The sequence below is a fragment of the Henckelia pumila genome, chromosome 4 (assembly GCF_033568475.1).
Source record: "Henckelia pumila isolate YLH828 chromosome 4, ASM3356847v2, whole genome shotgun sequence".
Taxonomy (NCBI): domain Eukaryota; kingdom Viridiplantae; phylum Streptophyta; class Magnoliopsida; order Lamiales; family Gesneriaceae; genus Henckelia; species Henckelia pumila.
This window is the reverse complement of record NC_133123.1, coordinates 202,240-222,210: the sequence shown is the minus strand read 5'-3', so window position 1 is coordinate 222,210 and position 19,971 is coordinate 202,240. Positions and strand designations below refer to the sequence as shown.

The 19,971-nt window shown below is 34.5% G+C and overlaps 4 protein-coding genes across 7 annotated transcripts; 1 reads left to right on the top strand and 3 right to left on the bottom strand.

The window, feature by feature from the left end:
* Positions 1 to 838: 838 nt before the first annotated feature.
* LOC140863115 (uncharacterized) lies at positions 839 to 3,090 on the top strand. Of its 3 annotated transcripts, XM_073266284.1 has the most exons (5): positions 862 to 994; positions 1,179 to 1,264; positions 1,442 to 1,692; positions 2,270 to 2,500; positions 2,591 to 3,090. In XM_073266284.1, exons 3-5 carry the CDS (start codon positions 1,471 to 1,473, stop codon positions 2,882 to 2,884), a joined length of 747 nt encoding a protein of 248 aa, XP_073122385.1. In that variant the 5' UTR covers positions 862 to 994; positions 1,179 to 1,264; positions 1,442 to 1,470; the 3' UTR covers positions 2,885 to 3,090. The 3 variants fall into 3 exon arrangements, with proteins under 3 accessions (XP_073122384.1, XP_073122387.1, XP_073122385.1); XM_073266283.1 differs by lacking the exon at positions 1,179 to 1,264 and having other exon boundaries at positions 839 to 994; XM_073266286.1 differs by lacking the exon at positions 1,179 to 1,264 and having other exon boundaries at positions 839 to 994; positions 2,273 to 2,500; positions 2,591 to 3,042.
* A 101-nt stretch (positions 3,091 to 3,191) lies between these two features.
* On the bottom strand, positions 3,192 to 5,103 carry LOC140863114 (cytochrome P450 710A11). Its single transcript, XM_073266282.1, has one exon. It carries the CDS (start codon positions 4,833 to 4,835, stop codon positions 3,360 to 3,362), a length of 1,476 nt encoding a protein of 491 aa, XP_073122383.1. The 5' UTR covers positions 4,836 to 5,103; the 3' UTR covers positions 3,192 to 3,359.
* Positions 5,104 to 6,914: 1,811 nt separating this feature from the next.
* LOC140861919 (la-related protein 6A) lies at positions 6,915 to 11,484 on the bottom strand. Of its 2 annotated transcripts, none has more exons than XM_073264921.1 (11): positions 11,211 to 11,484; positions 10,299 to 10,377; positions 9,906 to 10,000; positions 9,731 to 9,802; positions 9,570 to 9,649; positions 9,398 to 9,482; positions 8,126 to 8,173; positions 7,957 to 8,022; positions 7,719 to 7,853; positions 7,368 to 7,488; positions 6,915 to 7,286 (listed from the first exon to the last, which is right to left on the bottom strand). In XM_073264921.1, exons 1-11 carry the CDS (start codon positions 11,382 to 11,384, stop codon positions 7,165 to 7,167), a joined length of 1,077 nt encoding a protein of 358 aa, XP_073121022.1. In that variant the 5' UTR covers positions 11,385 to 11,484; the 3' UTR covers positions 6,915 to 7,164. The 2 variants fall into 2 exon arrangements, with proteins under 2 accessions (XP_073121022.1, XP_073121023.1); XM_073264922.1 differs by having other exon boundaries at positions 9,906 to 10,019; positions 11,211 to 11,256.
* Positions 11,485 to 12,496: 1,012 nt separating this feature from the next.
* LOC140866288 (protein DUF642 L-GALACTONO-1,4-LACTONE-RESPONSIVE GENE 2-like) lies at positions 12,497 to 15,246 on the bottom strand. Its single transcript, XM_073271250.1, has 3 exons — positions 14,982 to 15,246; positions 13,359 to 13,859; positions 12,497 to 13,274 (listed from the first exon to the last, which is right to left on the bottom strand). Exons 1-3 carry the CDS (start codon positions 15,106 to 15,108, stop codon positions 12,679 to 12,681), a joined length of 1,224 nt encoding a protein of 407 aa, XP_073127351.1. The 5' UTR covers positions 15,109 to 15,246; the 3' UTR covers positions 12,497 to 12,678.
* Positions 15,247 to 19,971: the final 4,725 nt, after the last annotated feature.

Genomic DNA, 19,971 nt, shown 5'->3' with positions numbered 1-19,971 from the left:
TTTTCATTTTGTGTCATTTCTTTATTTAGATGCATTTCATATAATAAGATACTGTGTCACTAGGGTGAGTAATATTTCGGTTAAATTGAATTAACCGACCGAATCGAATGAATTCGAAAATTCGGTTCGGTTAATTCAAAAATTTGGTTTTAGTGTTTGAAAATTTCGGTTAATTCGGTTCGATTTTTGATTTTTTTAAAAAACAATTCGGTTAATTCGGTTAATCTGATTATAAATAATTAAATTTTGAATTTTTTTATTAGGCTTTACATATAATTTATAATATATTTTTAATATGTTTATATTTAATATTGTACTTATTTTTTGTTATTTTTATTTTTTTAAGCTTAATGTGTTTTATTATGATAAAAATATCATATTTCAATAATTAATTTTATAAAATTTTGTATTTTTTAATTTATTTTGTGAAAAAATTGGTTAATTCGGTTCGGTTCGGTTCGGTTAACCTAAAAATAATTCGGTTCAGTTTTTTATCGAATTAACCGAATGCTGACCCGAGTGTCACTCAATATTCAGCTTTGTTCATGTTGTTGTAATAAGTAAACTCGGAAACAAAGTTATGTACAACATATATCATGTACAACGATATTTACAACAAATATATCGTGAGATTTTGCTATTATATCACGATATTTTACATTCAATTTATCATGAGATTTTGATAAATGAAATTTTTGTATTAATTTTTTTGTATTGTACAAATTGATATACAAATTTGGTTATATATGTAGCATTGCTCCGTCTTCGAATTAATTATTAGTACATGTAATGAGTGGTAAGATTTTGTTTGGGCTTGGGCTTTACTGGACCCGGGTTACCCTTACACATTCATGTTCATCAGAATTCTATCCACAAGAAAAACCCCACCTCAAGATTCTCTCTTCGCCGTGGAGAAAGAAAGGGAAATAGAGCAGGCCAGCATAAAAATGATGGAATCTTGTGGGTGTCGTCAAATTCGAGAATAGCATTTGAGGTAAAACTCTTTTTGTTCTCGATAAATTGTTGTGGGTAATTTTTAGTTTCAATGGATGCGAGAACCATTTTTGGAATTTCAAAGAATTGAACATTTACCATTTTGATTTCTATAGAAAGTTTTTTAAGCTTTAAAGTGTAATCCCGACTACGTAATTGATCTAATGACGGATTCATTATGATAGGAATTGTCGATTTTTAGCCTCTAAAGGGAACTGCTTTGCAGCTTTGGTACAGTTAATAGAAATCGGAGGAGTTTTAGATTCATGGCGTGAGTTTCTTAATACATAATATTAGTTTTGATTATTCCTCTTTGAATTGTGTGAGAACTAGAAGTTTGTTTCAATGTGCAAACGAACTTGACATAGTTTGTACCTTGTTTATTTTGAGTTTGAGGGACGGGAGAGATTTTTTGGGATGAGCAATTTTAACTGCAGAAAATTTATAGGGATTATGAAGTAAGCCAATTGTGTTGAGATGAGTTGCATACACGTCACTGCCTGTCAGCTTGTTTATTCACCTCGGGCATTTCTAGCTCGGAATTTTCGATTGAAGGAGTCATCGAGAAATGCCACTGCATACTCGGGAATAAAACTTCCCAAAATCTCCCTGAAACGAACCTCTGCCACTACTAGATACCAGCGAGCTGCACCTGTCTGTTTGTTTGGTGGTGAAGGGAAATCAGATAATGCAGATGAGGTGACCAAGTTTTTTTAAATTTCCCACTGTTGTTTGATTCTTTCAAGTCATTAATTCTGATGATGTTATGCTGGTCACATTGTTTTGGCACAATTGTTGCTGTTGAATTGATTTGTTCGACTGAATGAACTTAATGTGATATTCTTCTATTAGTTTATAAAATTTGTCAAAATTTGCCTACTTATTTGATCGTAGAAACCTGTGTTTTCGAGTTTATGATTAACCGGAGAATGGCTGGATGTAAGAAATTTCGAAATGGAATCTAGGATTAGAAGATAAGATGTGTTTAGAATAGATGTAGTTGTTTTATTGGGATCTTGGAATGTTAATGGTTATCGATATGATTAGCTACTTGCTAGCTGATGAAAAGGCTCAGCTGCTCCAAATTTTTTCAGGGTTGTGCTTGTGTAGTGTCCGCACTCCGGCGAGATAAACAGTTTTCAGTTCTTACAACCTTTGAACTCGTTTTGGAAATCGTCGTGATATATATCTTAGTTCTTTTGATTTATTTATTAAATTAGGCTCTCTGGAATTTATTTGTTTAGGAAAATATGAATTTCACTTAATGATATGGCAGCAGGCTTCTCCATTGAAAGCTCTCGGGGATGCCATGAGAAATTTGAAAAAGGATCAGTCGATTGAAGATGTATTGAGGCAGCAAATTCAGAAACAAGAATATTTTGATGGTGGTGGCGGGAAACCGCCACGTGGTGGGGGTGGTTCTGGTGAAGCTGATGAAGGTGGTTTATCTGGAATGTGGGACGAGTTCGCACAAGTGATACTGGCAACGTTTGGCTTTATATTTCTGGTACTCTCTCTCTCCGCTCGTCCCTCCCTCTAAAATGACACTCTTGTGTGCTATAATCAGGTGACGATTTTATTCTTGCCTTAATTTCAGTACATCTATATAATTGAGGGGGAGGAGGTGACGGTAATTGCAAAGGACTTGATCAAGTTTTTGTTCACTAGACAAAAGAGTCTTCGCCTAGCACGCATCGTTAGCGATTGGCAGAGTTTCTTTGAAGAGTTAAATGAGAAGGAAGAGGTGGATCCATATTGGCTGGAACGTGAAATTATTAATACTACAACGGTGTATGACAGCCCAGAGAAGTACCGAAGGACCCTCGAAAAGGCTTATCTTGAATCAAAAGCTGATGACGACGAAGGATTGGGTGATGAACATGCTTACTGAATGATGTGTTTTCAAGCAATGGGTGACTTAAGTAGAGAAGATAATCGTTTTACCTGCCCTTTTGTATCTAGACTAGATACCATTGAACCTGTAACTCTCCTCCTTGAAACTCGGGTCACTACATAAAGTCACCTGTAGATGAACTCTTTCAAATTTTATTTTTTTTAGCTGAAAACACACTGCCTGAAATCTCTATGATTGATATACCTCGTAACAACATTGTTGAATCCATAGATTTACGTGCTTGGAGTTTTGCGTTCTGAACTAATGACCATGTTCTTCCATTGCGTGTCAACAAAAATATATATAAAAGAATTCACAAACTTGATATTTTATTTCTTTCCAATATTTTCATTAAATTACAACAATGGTATATCCAATGGCACCCAAATTCTTTCCAATTATATTGAACACTTGATATTTGATAATTTTTTAAAAGAAAACAATAAAGAAAGAAAAGAAAAACAATCACACTTCAGGATAGAGAAGGAAATCGCTTGCATCTGGGCGCAAGAAAAATCCTGCAATCGTCCTTAGGAACAATGGTGGGGACATACGAGATCTCATCACAACCGTCCATTCTGTCCCTCTTGAAATCAATCAACGTGGAGAACAAAGCAATGAATAACATCAGGTGATTAATAGCGTATCTCTGGCCCACACACTGATGGGGCCCGGCCCCGAACGCTAAAAAGTTCTTCTTGTAAACCCGGCCCTCTTCCCTCTCCTCCATGAACCGATCCGGGTCGAACCGCTCCGGTTCCGTGAACCCCTGAAACGACGAGTCCAGCACAGACGGGAACACGATGGTCCCCTTGGGGATTACGTACTTATCTGTCAGCCGGAAGTCCTCTCCCGCGATGTGCGGCACCATTGTAGCCGGAGCTCGGATCCTCACAACCTCACGCGCCACCGCCTCCGTGAACTTCATCTCCCTCAGATTCTCTCCGGTGATTGGGCTGTTGCTTTCCGGGACCCAGTACCTCGCCACCTCTTCCCTTACTCTTTGCAGAACGTGAGGATGAGAATCCAAATAAGCCACTGCCCATAGCAAAGAAGAAGTGGAAGCATCCTGTGAAGCGAATAGAAAGTCAAACAAATGGCCCCCGATTTCTCGGCAGCTGTATTCAAATGAACTTCCAGCTGATTCCCTTATATTTTCCAGCATCCAGAAGTCTATCAAGCACTTGGGTTCTTCGCCGGATTTCATTCGCTTCCCGCTATCCTCCGCGCAACCAGCGAGAGTCTCCACAAGTCTCTGCACGGCCAGCCTTGCGTTCCTGAAGGCAAACCCAGGGAAATCGAAAGGCAGTTTCATCAACCCAACGTTGAAGAAATTGTAATCTACGTTAAATTGTTCCCGCGCCTCTTGATCAAGGTAAGGACCCACGAAAACCGTTTGCGAAGTTTCCAAGTTCATGTCGCGGCAGAGGATACGGAGTGGGATCGAGCTGTTCCCCGACTGGGAGCACCAGGACTCCAGGTGCTTGATAATAATCCGCTGTTGGATGCAGGTGTATGTGTGTAGAGCTTTCGGGGTGAAATTTGGTGCAATCCGTCGCCTCATATCCTTGTGTTCTTGACCAAACATGTAGATTAAATTGTGGTCGCCGAAGAGTTTTTTGCCGAAAGGATGGCCGATGAGGTGGAAAGCATCCGGTCGAACATTGGAAAATATTTTGTGGGAGAGATCGGAAGAGTAAACGTAAACAATGAAGCGTCCGATGATGTAGTTTGCGGAAATTCCTAGAGGGGTGGACTGGGCGTAGGATGATTGAAGGTCCCAGAATTTTGTCGGGTTTTTTATCAATGAAACGGCGTTGCCTAGGAAAGGAAGAACAAGAGTTGGGCCTGGCAAGAATCGCTTCTTCCGGAGGTAAAAGATCTGTTCAAGAACAAGAACAAGAGCTATACACGAGATGAAGAATGGGATGAGCCAGGAGAAGTCCATTGTTTTTCCTTGTGTTCGTTTGCTGTTAATTTGACGAATTTATGTGGATTATGGTGTAGAATTTTCAAGAAAGGTGGAAGGGGAGGACAAAAGATGCATTGGGAGACCAAATCACAATTTTATTAGTGTGTGAATTCTGAAAAAGATTTGATCTTTGACTTGTAGGATATTAGACCGAGAGAGCGCATAGCAATGCATGCTCAAGGGAATGGGATTGGGGGAGAATTTGGTGTCATTTTGTAAAGCGGGAAAGGCACAATAGGGGAAGAAACAAGCATATTTTAGTTTAAATGCATTAAACTGAATTCTGGGAAACGGTTAATGTCTTTCCAATGTAGAAAAATAGCATATTATATATGACATAGCTGATGGTTTACAGGTACCTGACACCAAAATCAATTACGGCTGTTGGAAATCTAGTTTGAACAAACAACTGAAAAAACAGTTACCACACAAAATATGGTTCGAAATAACATTAATTATTTAACCTGTCCTTGTTCGCAAAAGAACAGCTGTCAAATCTCAGGTGACATTTGGTAATGAGAGAGGAAATTACCGTCAGAGTAAATTAGAGATAGCAAAAGATCGCAACATATTTCTATTCTCCTTTATTTTGTTCTCAAAACACACACAATGACACAAACATAGATTAATTAAAATAGTTGTATGCTATCATTGAACTAATTAATTAATTAATTAATCATATGTTAGAAGAGCAATCGAAAGGGTTAAATTTATAGAATTATATTTTGCTTTCCCGCAAGAAATATGATTTTAATTTGGTTCACCAAGCTAATTTCGGATACGTATGCTGCTTTTTAAATTTAGTTTCCGTGAAATTTTGTACCTCACATGTGAATCGTGATGATGCATTGATGCACATACTTGATGATTTTTAGGGGTGAAAAACGAAAAACAATTAAGATGTGATTCAACACGTTCAAATTCTCAAATTCTCCAACTTTTTTGTAGCATCCTCCAATTTTTTTATTTTTTATTTTTAAAAAGAAGGGGTCCATGACATTTATATTATTGGTGTTGACTGTTGATGGCATGTGTATTACGACCATAGGAGTAAAGAAACATGTAATTTATTCATGAAGAACATGCAGACTAGATTGCAAAGATCATTTGTTTGGGAGGATAACCTTCCTAGGTGGTTAAATTGTTTGGAAAAAATGATTGATCCTATGTTTTGTAATATAATTGCTTTTCCCGTAAAAAAAAAAAAAATGTAGACTAGATTGATGAATTAATTATACAGTAGTCAATCTTTGGAAAAGTAGATATATGGACAAGTAATTAAGATTGATGGTGTGCGAGTCTGAAATGTACAACAACGTTGAATTCCATTTCTCTTTATTTATTTATTCATTTTTTTAGAAAAAAAAAATGGATTTGTAGAATAAACTAAGTACTTGAAAACTGGACAACCAAACTACCAACATGACGTAGGCCTATTTTTGTAATATAAACGTTTGGAAGCAAAAAATTTCAGAATTCAACATACCATTGGAGTTAAATTCACAAAAAAAAAAAAAAAAAAAATTAGTTCAATAGATAATAAATATAAATACAAGCGTACAAGCATTACACTTCATACATGATACTATCAGATAAACAATATTTTTTAGGCTTGAAGCTTAGCATAAATCAAACATATCACAATGAAAATCGAACTGTGTTTAGGCCAGGCCAGACAAGTTAATGGAATCTGAAATCTTTATATTACACCTAACCATTTTCTCTTTCTCCATTTGAAAGGGCTCGCTTCAGAAAATTAAAGATATAAGAACACACTTTTCTCACCAATCGATCAGATTAATATTAGTTTCTAACAAAGCATGCAGTAGAAATTCAACCCATATTGATTCATCCAAACAGTCAAATGGTTAAATACCTCAATCCGAATCCAATCTTAGTTTATTCAAAGAGACAAAATTCTACGTAAATCTAAGTCGTTTAGAAAGTCTAATCAAACACATCAGCGTACCAAATGAATACATCACGTTACTTTCGAACATGCTCCTCCTTGCCCGAGTCTAGCATTGGCGTTTTTCGTTTGCTAACTAGCATCCGTCTACTTCTTGTACTCCATCGAGAGAAATTTTGTTTGAACCACCAAGAAACACTAAAAATCACACGGGTTTCAAATTTTACAATGTATAATGCCACTGCCAGCTATATTACAAAAACCACAGATACAGATTCTGCAACAAGATGGCCATCATGTATAATCACAAGTTTAGATTGTTATAGATACGTAAAACTTTCAAAACAAGGATTGCCAATCAAGAACCAGATATTGCAGCCTCAACACCATTAAGCTTCAACTGATAGTTGTGGGACGGCCCCTGCCCATGGCAAACCCTCTGGTTCCATCGGGCATTTTTGGGCCTGGTGGAGGTTTGGATGGTTCCATGCCATGGCTGGAAAGTTGCGTTCCATGTCCTGAGAAAAAAAATTAAAAGTAAAAATATAGGTTTACAAGACAATCTGGAGAAGTCATAATGACAAACTAGCTAAACTAACCGTGTCCACTTGGTCCATGGTGTTTCTGTCTCCTTCCAGGTGCATGGTTTCGACCCTTGTGCCCATTTTTCTCTTTAGCCAAATGCACCCCGTTTTTCTCTCTCGATGACTGGTCCACCATCTAAATGCATCACAACAAAAGACACATCAAGTCACCAAGTACAAGCTCGAGAACAAACCTAGTCAGACAAAGCTTCGGTGCATTAGCATTAAGAATCAGCGTTCAGAAGTTTTATCTTTCTCTCCATGTTTCAAGCATATAGGCAGAAAGGCCATGACCCATTAAGAACTTCAGTGAAATTAATAGAGTTGAACAACATTAAAAGTAACTCCAGAAGATTCAAGATGTACTTCTTCATCGTGTGATTCATGTTGCTCACTTGAATCACGATTCTCCTCATTCCCAGATGCCTCAGATGCTTGAACATTATTGCATTTTTCAGACTCTGATTCCCTCCAATTTTTTTTCTTCTGGCCTGCCTTGCTCTAGTGGATTAAAAAAAACCTTATTTATTTATTTTGAAGCAGATGCATGGTCATATATTTTACGCAATATGGAAAAAAAAAAAAGAGTGATAGAAACAACTACCACTTTTTTTAGAAGCTTAACCCGCAATCCATATCTCCAATCTTGCTCATTGTTTAACAATGTCACCTAAACCAAATTACCCACACTTAATCATTCAACCTAAAGAGAGAAAATATCACAAGAATGATGTGACATGATATGTTTAAAACAGACCGTGCTGCACACTTACAGCTTTCTCAGCAGCCTCCACAGTGTCGTACTCCACAAGAGCATGCAACTTCATATAAAAACCAGTCGACAATAACATCAGGTGAACAGAAATGAAAAATGTATATGCATAGTGCACATCAAAAAGAGAGAGATGCAAAAATCAAAATCCATACAATATTTTAAAAGAGGAAACCCCGTTAATGACTATCCATCTCTCAAAAATACAAACAAATTTTCTTTCCTCTAATACCCTTATTTTTAAGAAAAATCAGTGTTCTTAATGGCGGTCGCCCGCCTTAGTCTAAGGCGGTCTCTGAGGCGATCTGAGGCCATCCGGCGGCGGAGGCGGGCAAGAAGGCAGCCGAGGCGGTCAATGATTTTAAAATTCCAATCAACTATCAAAGTCAAATAATTTTAAAAACCAGTCAAAGTCAATCAATTTTAAAAATCTTAGATATAATAAAAACAACTCTCACTCTCTTTTGTATTTACTTTTGGTTTCAAATGTCCTCCACCATCAGCCACCACCTGCCTCAAACCGCCTCCATCCGCCCTCCGCATCTGCCGCCATCTGCCACCACCTTAATTATCTTGTTAGTTTGCATTTATATATTTATTTGCACTTTGTCTAGATTTTATATATTGTATGAAGTTTCTTTAGGCATAAACATTATTTAATTACATATATTACACAAAAAAATTGACTATTTGTAATTACATTGCATGATTATACATAACTGCCTATTAAAAATTTCTAAAAAAATTCAAAATTTGATGGAAAACCTTTGACCGTAAATAAAATTACAATTCAATAAAATTTAAGGTGTCCACATATTGTGTGAGATCAGGTCATTAGCTTGAATAAACTATTAACACCTATAATTGGTAAATAATTTCCATTTGTAGCCTCTGCATTTATTTATCATTCATTTACTAACAAGCTCCTGTTGCTTAAAACTTCAAATACACACCAAATACTAAATAAATTTGTGCCATCCAACGTGCAAACAAAACTATTCGAATACCATCCAATTCATTTCCAGAAACTCCGCATGCCACCCAATTTATTTCCAGAAACCTTGACGGTGACAGTGTCTTAATTGATAACTGGTCACTTCAAGTATAATTTGCTAGCATTCAAGAACTGAACAACCCCTCCCCCCCACCCCCACCCACATTCAAGAACTATGTTACATTTGCAACCTCACTCAAAATAAAAACCATAAAAGATTAGTCCATAAAAAAAATCAAGTTTAAGAAAAAAATATATATAAAAAAAACTTTGGCATACCTTCCCACTAATCAGTTTCTCTGCGATTGTGCACCTTTTTGGCTCCTTCGCATCATGTGGATCACGGATTGTAATATTCTTTATTCTAGAGTACAGGAGCAAAGATACAGTTACTTGACTAGTAACAAGATGATCCAAGTAAAAAAATGAAAAAAGATTAAAAGATGCATACATTCCAGCTTCACCGAACACTCTATATAGGTTTTCTACTGAATGATCTTCTGGAAGATTCTCCACAAGTATAGTGCAAACCTACAAAATTAATAAGACTTATGAATCTTATTGAGTAACACGGAAAAAAATAACATCAAATTCATCAGAAGAAGAAAATACCATCGGATCCTTCAGATCAGCCAATGGTAGGGGATGAAGCCTCTTCACCTTTTTCCCATTAGAACTAACCACCTGCAATCAACAATCAAATCACAAAACAGCAGCTTAGGACACACTCACTTTTATTATCAATATTGTCAGAACCATTGTTCTTTCAAAAAAAGCAATGACTTACAACAAGAGCAGATTCCTTTAGAGCAGCCACTATCAATGACATGTCCCTCGTAAGCTTCTTCATTTTTCTAAAAGAAGCAATAACTCCAATAGGAACTGGAAGATAGAAGATTCCCTTTAAGACATGGGAGTAGGATCACTATGAATGACAGTTTCATTGATTCTCGTCCAAGTATCATAGCAATTTAAACAGACATAAAAACTTAAATTTCTAAGTCTGATTATCATTTAAATGGAAAAACAAAAACAATAATTGATAAACCAAAAAAATCGAAATATGATGTAAGACTAAATGTATCAAAACGAACAGAAATCAAAAACAAAAATGATGTTGGAAATCATGCTGGACTGGACCAATTGATCTCCGAAAGAGAGAAAATACTATGACACTCACCATAGCCTTCATTTCTTGTAACATACTTCAGTAGGAACTTGTCGTTGGGCAGATTTTCATCGCTGAAGTAATACTCTACCTGAAAAAATGGAAAATGTTCTGATAACAAAGATACTGCTACAATCACCGTGCACCAATGTGAATATCACCAAAGATCACACAGAATTCATTTTCTTGTGTAAGGCATAATACATTCTAAAATTAGAGAAATACATATTTAATCAAGCACATCTTACAATCAGACAAATATTTGATCGAATTCAGAAGTCACCAGGTCATAGATAGAATTGTGGAACAAAGATCTCTAGCTTACTAGCAACAAAATAATTAAGCACATGCCCCCTTATCTGCACATTATTCCAACACTTTACAGACACAATCAGACCCTCGTGGTTCATAACAAGACACAGAATTACATAAGAACCATAGAATAACATGCAAATGCTAGTGTATATGAGACCAAGACCAACAAACCAGCTCGAATAATAAACTAACAAGTAAATTCCAGGGCATACGTGCCCAAAATAGACATACCAAACCCAATTACACTTTAAACATAAAGGCCCTAATCCAATAATGCACCCCAGACAACAAAACTTCGGTTAAGGATCAAAGAACACAGAATCTTTCAAATTGGGAACTATAACACTGAACACAAACTAACCAAGAAAAACGCAAAAAAATTTATTTGAACTGTAAGCAAGTCAAGAAAGACCTCCACACTTGATTAACCAATGAATTTAAAACCATAACCGAGCAAGGAAAGCACATAAGACCGCTCACCTTTAAATATTACACAGAAAAAAAAAAAAAAAACTGAACAGGTTAAATACAACAAAACGTGAATCGCAATCAAACCCCACGGAGCCATGAAAAAAACAAAGGAAGAAGTTGAATAAAGAAAAAAGGCACCTGCTTGATAATCTTGCAGCGAAGATCATCAGATAGCACGGCAGACGGCGAAAGTTGAAATCCTGTGACATCCGGAGATCCAACAGGCGGTGAATCGGGATGATAGTCATCAAGATCAGAATCTGGGGATAAAGAGGTGGGGATCGGAATTGCATACCCCTCGGCTTTCTCCATGAGAGGAGAGACGGAGAGAGGGGGGAGTGGACGAGGTTAATAATGGAGAAAATTCCTCTTATTTCCCTTGTCTTTTTCTTTCTCCCAAAGAATGGTTTTTTCACCAGTCCCTCATTTTATACAGTCCCCATCCCATTCCCAGTTAACCCTTACGCTTTTGTTTTTTGTTTTTTGTTTTTTCGTTTTTGTTTTTGTTTTTTTGTTTTTGCGTTATTATTATTTTCTTCTGCGTTTTTACCATTTTATTTATATCTAATTAGTGTAGTTTTTGACTTTGTGTTCGAATTTTTATTAGATTTTCTCATAAATAATATAATATAAACATATATAACTATATTTTTATTGATTTTATGTATTAAAACTAATGTGGCATCTCATGATCAAAAGCGACGCTCCGTCGCGATTTATATTTAATCAGATGTATGTTTCATTCAAGTAAATTGATTTATTTTTGGATTTATTTTCTCTTTTTGATATTTTTAATTTGTTGGTTTCTCCCACTTCAAACAACTCTAGTGATTTTTTTTTTAAAAAAAGTAACAACTCTAGCATTGTTTAGTTTATTTATTATCTAAATATTAGGTTATACCATCAAAATTAACTTATATAAAACTTCTTGGAGTTTTTTTTTGTATTTAAGGCCTCTCTAATCGGGTGTCGTGGGATTATTTTATACTACACCTGGAGTATTTCTCTTCTCATGATGTGATCAAATATCAATCATTGGATCATCAACACATATGTCAAATTTCATAAAAATATATGGGTCCCACGTGATCTAATGGTATTGAAATAGGAGAAAAAACACTCCCGATGTAGCATAAACTAACCCGATGTCGTGTCTCCAATCAACGCTGAATTATCCAGTCTTTTTTTTCCCTCATTATTATTATTATTATTATTATTATTATTATCATAATTATTTCAACTATTTTAGTTAATACAGTACATGTTTTTTTTTTTGGTTATATAGTAATGTTACATCTACAATTGTAACCTAAAACTAGTTTTATAATAAATTAATATGTAAAAATTTTGTGAGGGAAAAAAAAAAAAAAAGCAAAGGTAAATTTCTTTTAGCCTTGGCCAGAAAATTAAGACTGAAACATTTTCCTTATCTTCAAAAGGAGCACTTAAAACACAAGATCATCAATACACATTTCATTTCCAACACCTGAAAATAACCTTGAACGCACGTAAATCATCCAACATGGGGACTCGGTTTTCATTGCACTCTCTCAGGCCACAGGCAAAAGAAAATTTTGACCAAAAAAAGTAGAGAATCCAAAGCTATCTAAATCAAAGCTATCAACAGCAGCTGAAAGCCAAGGACCAAGACCAAACCCAATCCCAAACCCCCAACCTTGATCGAACCAGATAGCTCGACCCTCACGTCATCAACAACTGGACCACACAGCGAGCTCATGTCATCGGTTCTCGTATTGTAGTACACACTGTAGAAGGCGACACGAGTCCTTTCGGCCTTGGCTGTAAAGTTGACACCCTCGGTTTGGAAAGTAGAGTTTGAGTTGGGAGTGTAGTGTATATTTTCAGCCTGATCGCCTGCAAATGCCATGACAGCCAGCGGCTGCTTACAGGCGTCCCCGGCATGGCCTAGGGAAAACGTTAGCCTGTACGGATTGTTTGGCTTAGTTTCCACCATCTGTGAGATGATGCCTTCTTTCCCCGAGAGAAGTTCGATGGCTCGTTTCCCCTCCGGGACAGTGAAATGGTAAGAATCGATGTATCGGACTGCTCTGTTTGATTCGACTATCCAACCAGGTAGTGATGATGTCTCCTCATCAAGATTGGTTGGGAGCAGTACGCCAAGTGACTCGTTTCGGAACATCCATGGGCCTTCTTCAAAATCACCATTGACAACCGCATTATCTGCAGATGACGTTCATGTGAATATAACAAGTGATCATCAGCAAATGGAGACTTTGTTACAAATTTCAGTCAGGCCAAACTAACCTTTGGGCTTATCTGGAACAAAAAGCTTCTTGACTGCAATGTCATCGATTATGGGTCCACAAGTGGGATCATCTTCCATTCCAGGATTTCTGAACACAACACGAACATCGTCCTCCTCCACTTGAAAGGCAGCAGCATAAGTGTCCGAGCCCTGAACGCTGTAAAGAGTTTGCAAATCGATGTTCTGTGATGCCGGGGGGATAGAAACATTGAGTGACTCTAGCTGGGCGCAAGTGCGAGCCGCGCTGAACGTGACAGAGTAAAGCGAGCCCTTCTCCACTTTGAGTTCTTGGCTGATTTCAGCATCATTTCCTAGGCGAACGGCATGCTCACCCTGTGGAACGATGAGGATCATCCCACCCTGTTTCTGCCCGGCTTCTACCAGCTCCACCGTGCCATTGGTTTTCCAGCCGGGGATAGAATCCGGGCTGTCGGAAATCCCACCATCAGAAGCAAAGCCCCCGGATGGTGGGGTCTCAAAATCACCATTGACGAGTGTGCCTGCGCCAAAAGGTCCAACACATATTAGCCAAATTCTGTTGGAAAATATACAGCTAATAATTCAAAATAAATTTAGGAGATGCTAAAGTCTAAAATCAATCACTTTAAAATCTTAGTTACTCATAAGACCCGAATGTCCAGTCAAATTAGTAGTTCATACAAATTGAAACGGGCCCCATGAGATATTATTGAGGGCCGGGGCCATTTTTTCTCACATGGCATGTAATGCAATGCAATGCCGTAGCCACACCAAATACACTGTAGGACAAGAAAGCAGCTATTGGTGTGGCAACTTTAGGCAAGATCAAGAAGCCGCGTTAAACACTCTCTCCCATCCCGATATCATTATGTTATTAAATAAAATATTAGGATTTTGGGCGGCGGGAAATCAGGCTGGAGCAATTCTATCTCCTAAATAAAGCAAATATAATTATTCTTGATAAAATTTAAGTTCAGTAGTAAAAAACATAGGGACAAATTCTGAGTCTTTTTGTTCAGCAAGCATGCTACTTCTTCATGATTCCGGGATTACTCAGATCAAACACAAGGACCCACATGCATAATTAAGTGCAAAGGGGTACGACAAGAACTATTTTTCTTTGCACACCTCTACCAAAATCCAGATGCTACTTTCACTATAATATCTTGTAAGTTACAGCTAACAACTGCGGTACAGTAACAGTTACAAGTGTCCTGTGAGTTTTATCTATTGAGTTGGATGCCAAATCAATATGGGTCATATAATCACTACAAAGTACCAAATTGCTACAATGGAATCGATAATCAAATGGTTTATCTATCAATGTTGCTCAGAACACATAAAGGAAAAGAAACACAACAATGTCACTGGGTATCAGGTTAAATATACATACGATGGTGTTAATTTGTAAGTATATTTGGAAGATGCAAAATGGATTTTTTTTAATGTATCTGCAAAGGGTACATTTATCTACGTTCACAGAACCACGAGAAAACTCAGTTCACGTCTTTCAACACAGTTCACTTTCTAAGATCCCAAGCTAAAATCAACCCAGAAATCCACCCGGTGACATTCAAATAAATGTATCTGAAACAAGTTCGCAGAGAAACATATGATGGAGCAGAAAGAGACGAAGAATGTACCATCTTCGACAGCAGTATCAGCACCGCCATGGCTGGAACAAGCTAGCAGAAGCACAAAGACAGAGACCCATTTGCAGCGTATCGAGCCGCGAACCATCTTTAATGCCAAACCCTCTCTCATTCTCATCTATCTATCGATCAAAATGTATCTAGCAGTGAGTACAGTGGAGTACTGGAATCAGAAGTATGGAGAGAGAGAGAGAGAGAGAGAGTGGAGGATAAAGTGAGAAACTTGGAGAGGGAAAAGACAGAGCAAGTGTTGTTTTTTATTCAGGATTGAAGCTGCTCTGCTCTGTTTTAGTTTTACTTTTTCTCACTATCTTTTTACTTACCAAAGCCCAAATCAATACACGCGCACAGTACAAATATATTTATTTATGCCCTTTGGTTTTGCTTTTTCTAATGTTTTTTCATGTCAAAATAGTTGATTTTAGATTTTAATTTTATGGGGGGGGAAATTTTAGATACATACAGCATGCAACTATATTTGTAATTATTGAATTTTGTTTCCAAATTAGATATAATATTCATTTATTATTTATTAATACACGGCGATTTTTATACAAATTTCTTGTCAAATCGACTAGTGTCGGTATCCGTTCAAATGCCCGCCTGCCTTGTCCAATCAAAAATCAAAATGCTTGTCGTGTTTTGCTTATTTTAATTATGATGTGATATGCGGAAATTAATTTCCAAAAAAATAAAGGAAAAAGAAGAAGAGGAAGCTGAAGAGTGTGTTAATTAATTAAACCTGAAAAGAAATGGCAGAACACAAAATTGCATGATTTCATTTCATGGAAAAGGCTATATTCCGTGATTAAATTCCCCAGGGGCCCACCGCCGCAGAAGCATTTTCCGACAATATTATTAAAGTAAGGGGGAAACTTTTAATCGGTGGAATTCGATTGGATTGGGCTTTCACGATCCACGAGGCCGGGCCATAGTGCTGTCAAAAGTTGGACTTTTTGCATCTTTAATTCACACCATATTATAACTTTCATAAAAATAAATTAAAATTCACACACAATATAAGAAGAAGATGAAAATGCTATAATGTAATAATGATCCCCAATTATGTATATGCTAATTTAACTATACTTTTTGTTTATGTAGATCACTATTTTATATATAACGTGTATAAGGGTAGGGGTGTGGATCAAACCAAATCAACCTGTAAAACTGTGTCAAGGTGTATGATTTGGATTGGTTTTTTAGTTAATTACGATTTGGATACTAAATTTGACCGAAAATTCGACACTACCGTCCACATGATATGCACCAATTACATATTGTCACCTATCCAATAAGGTAATATCCATGGGGTAGGGTCGAATCAACCCAAATTTGACCATGTTAATGTGACAAAATTTAATATAATTATTTAGTATACAAGTATTTTGTTTGATTATTAGTAAATTTTGTTAGCATTCCAATTACATAGAGAATTATTTGTTGTATATTTATGTCCAAATAAACATAACCAAATACCTAAACATTTAGAAATTTTTTTATAAATTGCAAAAATTTGTAACATGCATTAGTACTTTAATTTATGAAACTTTACTTATAATAATTCTAGTATATGATTAAGAGGGTGTTTGGGAGAGCTTAAAAGCTCTTACAAACAGCTTATAAGCTGTTTTAGAGCTTTTAAGCTCTCAAATTTTGTTTGGCAAAATTTTTTAAAAACAACTTATAAGCTGTCAAAATAAGCTGTTTGACAGCTTATAAGCTGTTTTTAAAAAAGTAAGGGGAAAGGTACTTTTTTCAAAAAGATCTTATTTTAATATTCTATTTCTCTAAAATATCCTTGAATATTTTCATAAATTTCCATCATATCCTCCACCCATTAAATATTAAATATTATTTTTAAAAAAATTACAAATCACATAAATTTTTTTAAAATAAAATAGTAAAATAATTTTATTTTTTTAATATATTTTTATTCTAAAACTATTTTCGTATGTGTATAACTCAAAATTTTATGTTCATTAAATTATACCATTTTTGGTATAATACCAAACATATCAACATCTTAAAGTTGTTTAAAATAAGTTTACCCAAACACTTTAAAAGCTTATTTTTAAAATAAGTTCTAACAGCTTATAAGCTCGTAAAATAACTTTTAAGCACTAGGAGCTTATAAGCTCTTTTTAGAGCCCGTTTGGATTTTGTAGTGATTTTTTAAAATAAGTGCTTTTAAAAACTATAATTTTGTGCTTTTAAAAAAGCTCTAATCTTGACTTTAAAAAGTGCTTATTTAAGCACTTTTTTGGTCAACCAAACACCTTTTTAACTGAAAAACACTTAAAAAAATACTTTTTTGGCCTGACTTTTGAAACCAAACGGGGCCTTAATTGTTTGGAAGAGCTTTTAAGCTCTTAAAAACAGCTCTCCGAATTTGTTTGATAATTTTTTTTAAAAACAGCTTATAAGCTGTCAAAATAAGTTGTTTGACAGCTTATAAGCTGTTTTTAAAAAAGTAAGGGGTGAGGTACTTTTTTCAAAAAGATTTTATTTTAACATTCTATCTCTCTAAAATATCCTTAAATATTTTAATAAATCTCCACCATATCTTCCACCTATTAAATATTAAATATTATTTTTTTAAAAAAAATAACAAATCACATAAATTTTTCTAAAATTAAATATTATAACAATTTTATTTTTTAAAATATATGTTTATTCTAAAACTATTTTCATATATGTATAACTCGAAACATTATTTTCATATAATTATACTTTTTTTGGTAATTTTGACGATAAAAAGATCTTATAATACCAAACACATCAACATCTTTAAGTTATTTAAAATAAGTTTATCCAAAAACTTCAACAACTTATTTTTAAAATAAGTTCTAACAGCTTATAAGCTCGTAAAACAGCTTTTAAGCTCTGGGAGCTTATAAGCTCTTTTTAATAAGCTTAGTCAAACACCCTCTAAATAAAATGTTCACGCTTTTATCTATTGTCAATTGCAAGCTATATATACTTTTCCAAATAAAGATCATGTGCACGAATAACGTATAAATGAAACTCAAACTTCAATTTATAATGCAAAGCAAATCGAAATTATTGGGTTGGTTATAAATATTTCATATATGCACGATTTGGTTAGAAATTTTGTAAAACCCATAAACTATTTAAATATAATTGTAAAATTCAATTATACAAATAAATTTCTTTTTTAATCCTTATTTAATGACTATTTTAACATTACATATATTGTTGGAATTAATTAATGTATTTGCAATGCAATTAAGGTATATTGTAAAACAATAGAAATATTACCGAATATGTACACTTGACTATACATTTGAGATTTTTTTTTAAAAAAAAATGTAATTACTTATACATTTGAGACAGGTTAATATATATCCCGAAACACAATTTGTTTAATGTGGGCTATGATTCCCACTCCAGTTCCAGGATTAATGGTTACCAAAATTTGATCCTCGTTAACATATCAGATTTTTTGATAACGCGTCTAACTAAATTAATAAAGATTTAAATTTCTCTTTCAAAAAAGAAAAAAAAAAGAAAAAAAAAGAAAATGAACACACTCACACATTATATAGATAGACTGCGTTTACTTGCTATGATAAGTATAGGACTAATTAATAATCCTATGCAATCACATGTTTACTTATTTTTTGAGGTCTCGTATTAAATATTAACTCATAAAGTTCATTCATATTTACCAATTTTAAATTTTAAATTTTGATGATTTATCACAAATAAATGGTGTGACAAATAATTATTTTTAACTAATTAAGTTTCCAGTTGAAAAAAATTACACTAATATCCTTAATTTACTTCCAAAAAATAATACATGAAAACCCCATTTAAAAAAATATATAACATAGATATAAATTTCAAATACTTTAAGATATATTAATACATTTCATTTGATTTTAATATACGAAAGATCCATTTAAAAATTATAAAACATGAATAAAAATTTTAATAATTGAATATATGATTAATAAATTTAATTAGATTTTATCCTTATTCATGGGGGAAAAAAATTTAACTCAATTTATTAATTTTTGTTTTAAAAAATAAATAATATTTATAGTCAATAATTTTGGTCAATTAAAATAATTTACATGTGGATTAATAATAATTTACATTTTTCAATAAAAATCACAATATCAATTTTACAAATAAAAACTAAAAATAAGATTATATATTATACACAAAGAGCAAAATTGTAACTCGTCACTTAATCATAATATCAATAACAAAATTGATTAATCAAAGTAAACATGTGATTGTTTATGCATCATTATTCAACATTTATCCTATAAAATTAGTTTAATAGTCTTAATATTATTTATCTATATATAATTAATCTCACTAAGTAAACACGCCCATAAAGTTTTGCTTTAAATTATAGTTAATGAAAAAAATGGCAAGAGTACTACATCTAGTTCTTCTCTCTTTCCACCATGCCAATTTTCGTTGGCATGATGATGATGCATGTAAGATTAATCATCGCACAAGCCTAAATGAAATTTTTCATAAGCATAGGTATGTGTTGGAGATTCAGACTTCGTTAATTAAATTTGGATCATAATTTAATAGAAAAATAACGAACAACTCAACAACAATCATCATACTTCAAATAGCTAGTATTTGCAAGCAGCAACCATATAATATACTGCTTTTCATGGAGCTATATGATCCTATAATCAACCGCATCTGTAGATGACAAATTACTCGCGGATCATGAGAAGAAGTAAATGAGTGAATGCAGAGATAATCTTCGTTTCATACGAGATGTCACAATCCAAGATGATTGAATATTGTATAGAGCATAATTCATGAGTAATATATCAATCTAACTATATATAAAAGCTAGGAGAGTATTAATTTAATTGAAAACTAGCTCTTTTGTGGTATATGCTTATAATGAGGACTTATTAAGGCATGCACAAACACTTTATTAATAATTTTTTTGTGTTGGCCAACCGCAAAGATCGATATA

Bases quoted from the DNA above. Each gene is read 5' to 3' on its own strand.
- LOC140863115 (XM_073266283.1), top strand. From the start codon at position 1,471: ATGAGTTGCATACACGTCACTGCCTGTCAGCTTGTTTATTCACCTCGG. The intron at 1,693-2,269 runs GTGACCAAGTTT...ATGATATGGCAG, and splicing joins AATCAGATAATGCAGATGAG to CAGGCTTCTCCATTGAAAGC. The intron at 2,501-2,590 runs GTACTCTCTCTC...CCTTAATTTCAG, and splicing joins CGTTTGGCTTTATATTTCTG to TACATCTATATAATTGAGGG.
- LOC140863114 (XM_073266282.1), bottom strand. From the start codon at position 4,835: ATGGACTTCTCCTGGCTCATCCCATTCTTCATCTCGTGTATAGCTCTT.
- LOC140861919 (XM_073264921.1), bottom strand. From the start codon at position 11,384: ATGGAGAAAGCCGAGGGGTATGCAATTCCGATCCCCACCTCTTTATCC. The intron at 9,650-9,730 runs GTATTTTCTTCT...TTAATTTTGTAG, and splicing joins CTGATCTGAAGGATCCGATG to GTTTGCACTATACTTGTGGA. The intron at 8,023-8,125 runs GTAAGTGTGCAG...AATTTGGTTTAG, and splicing joins TGGAGGCTGCTGAGAAAGCT to GTGACATTGTTAAACAATGA.
- LOC140866288 (XM_073271250.1), bottom strand. From the start codon at position 15,108: ATGAGAATGAGAGAGGGTTTGGCATTAAAGATGGTTCGCGGCTCGATA. The intron at 13,860-14,981 runs GTACATTCTTCG...CTTTTGGCGCAG, and splicing joins TGATACTGCTGTCGAAGATG to GCACACTCGTCAATGGTGAT. The intron at 13,275-13,358 runs GTTAGTTTGGCC...CGTCATCTGCAG, and splicing joins TGTTCCAGATAAGCCCAAAG to ATAATGCGGTTGTCAATGGT.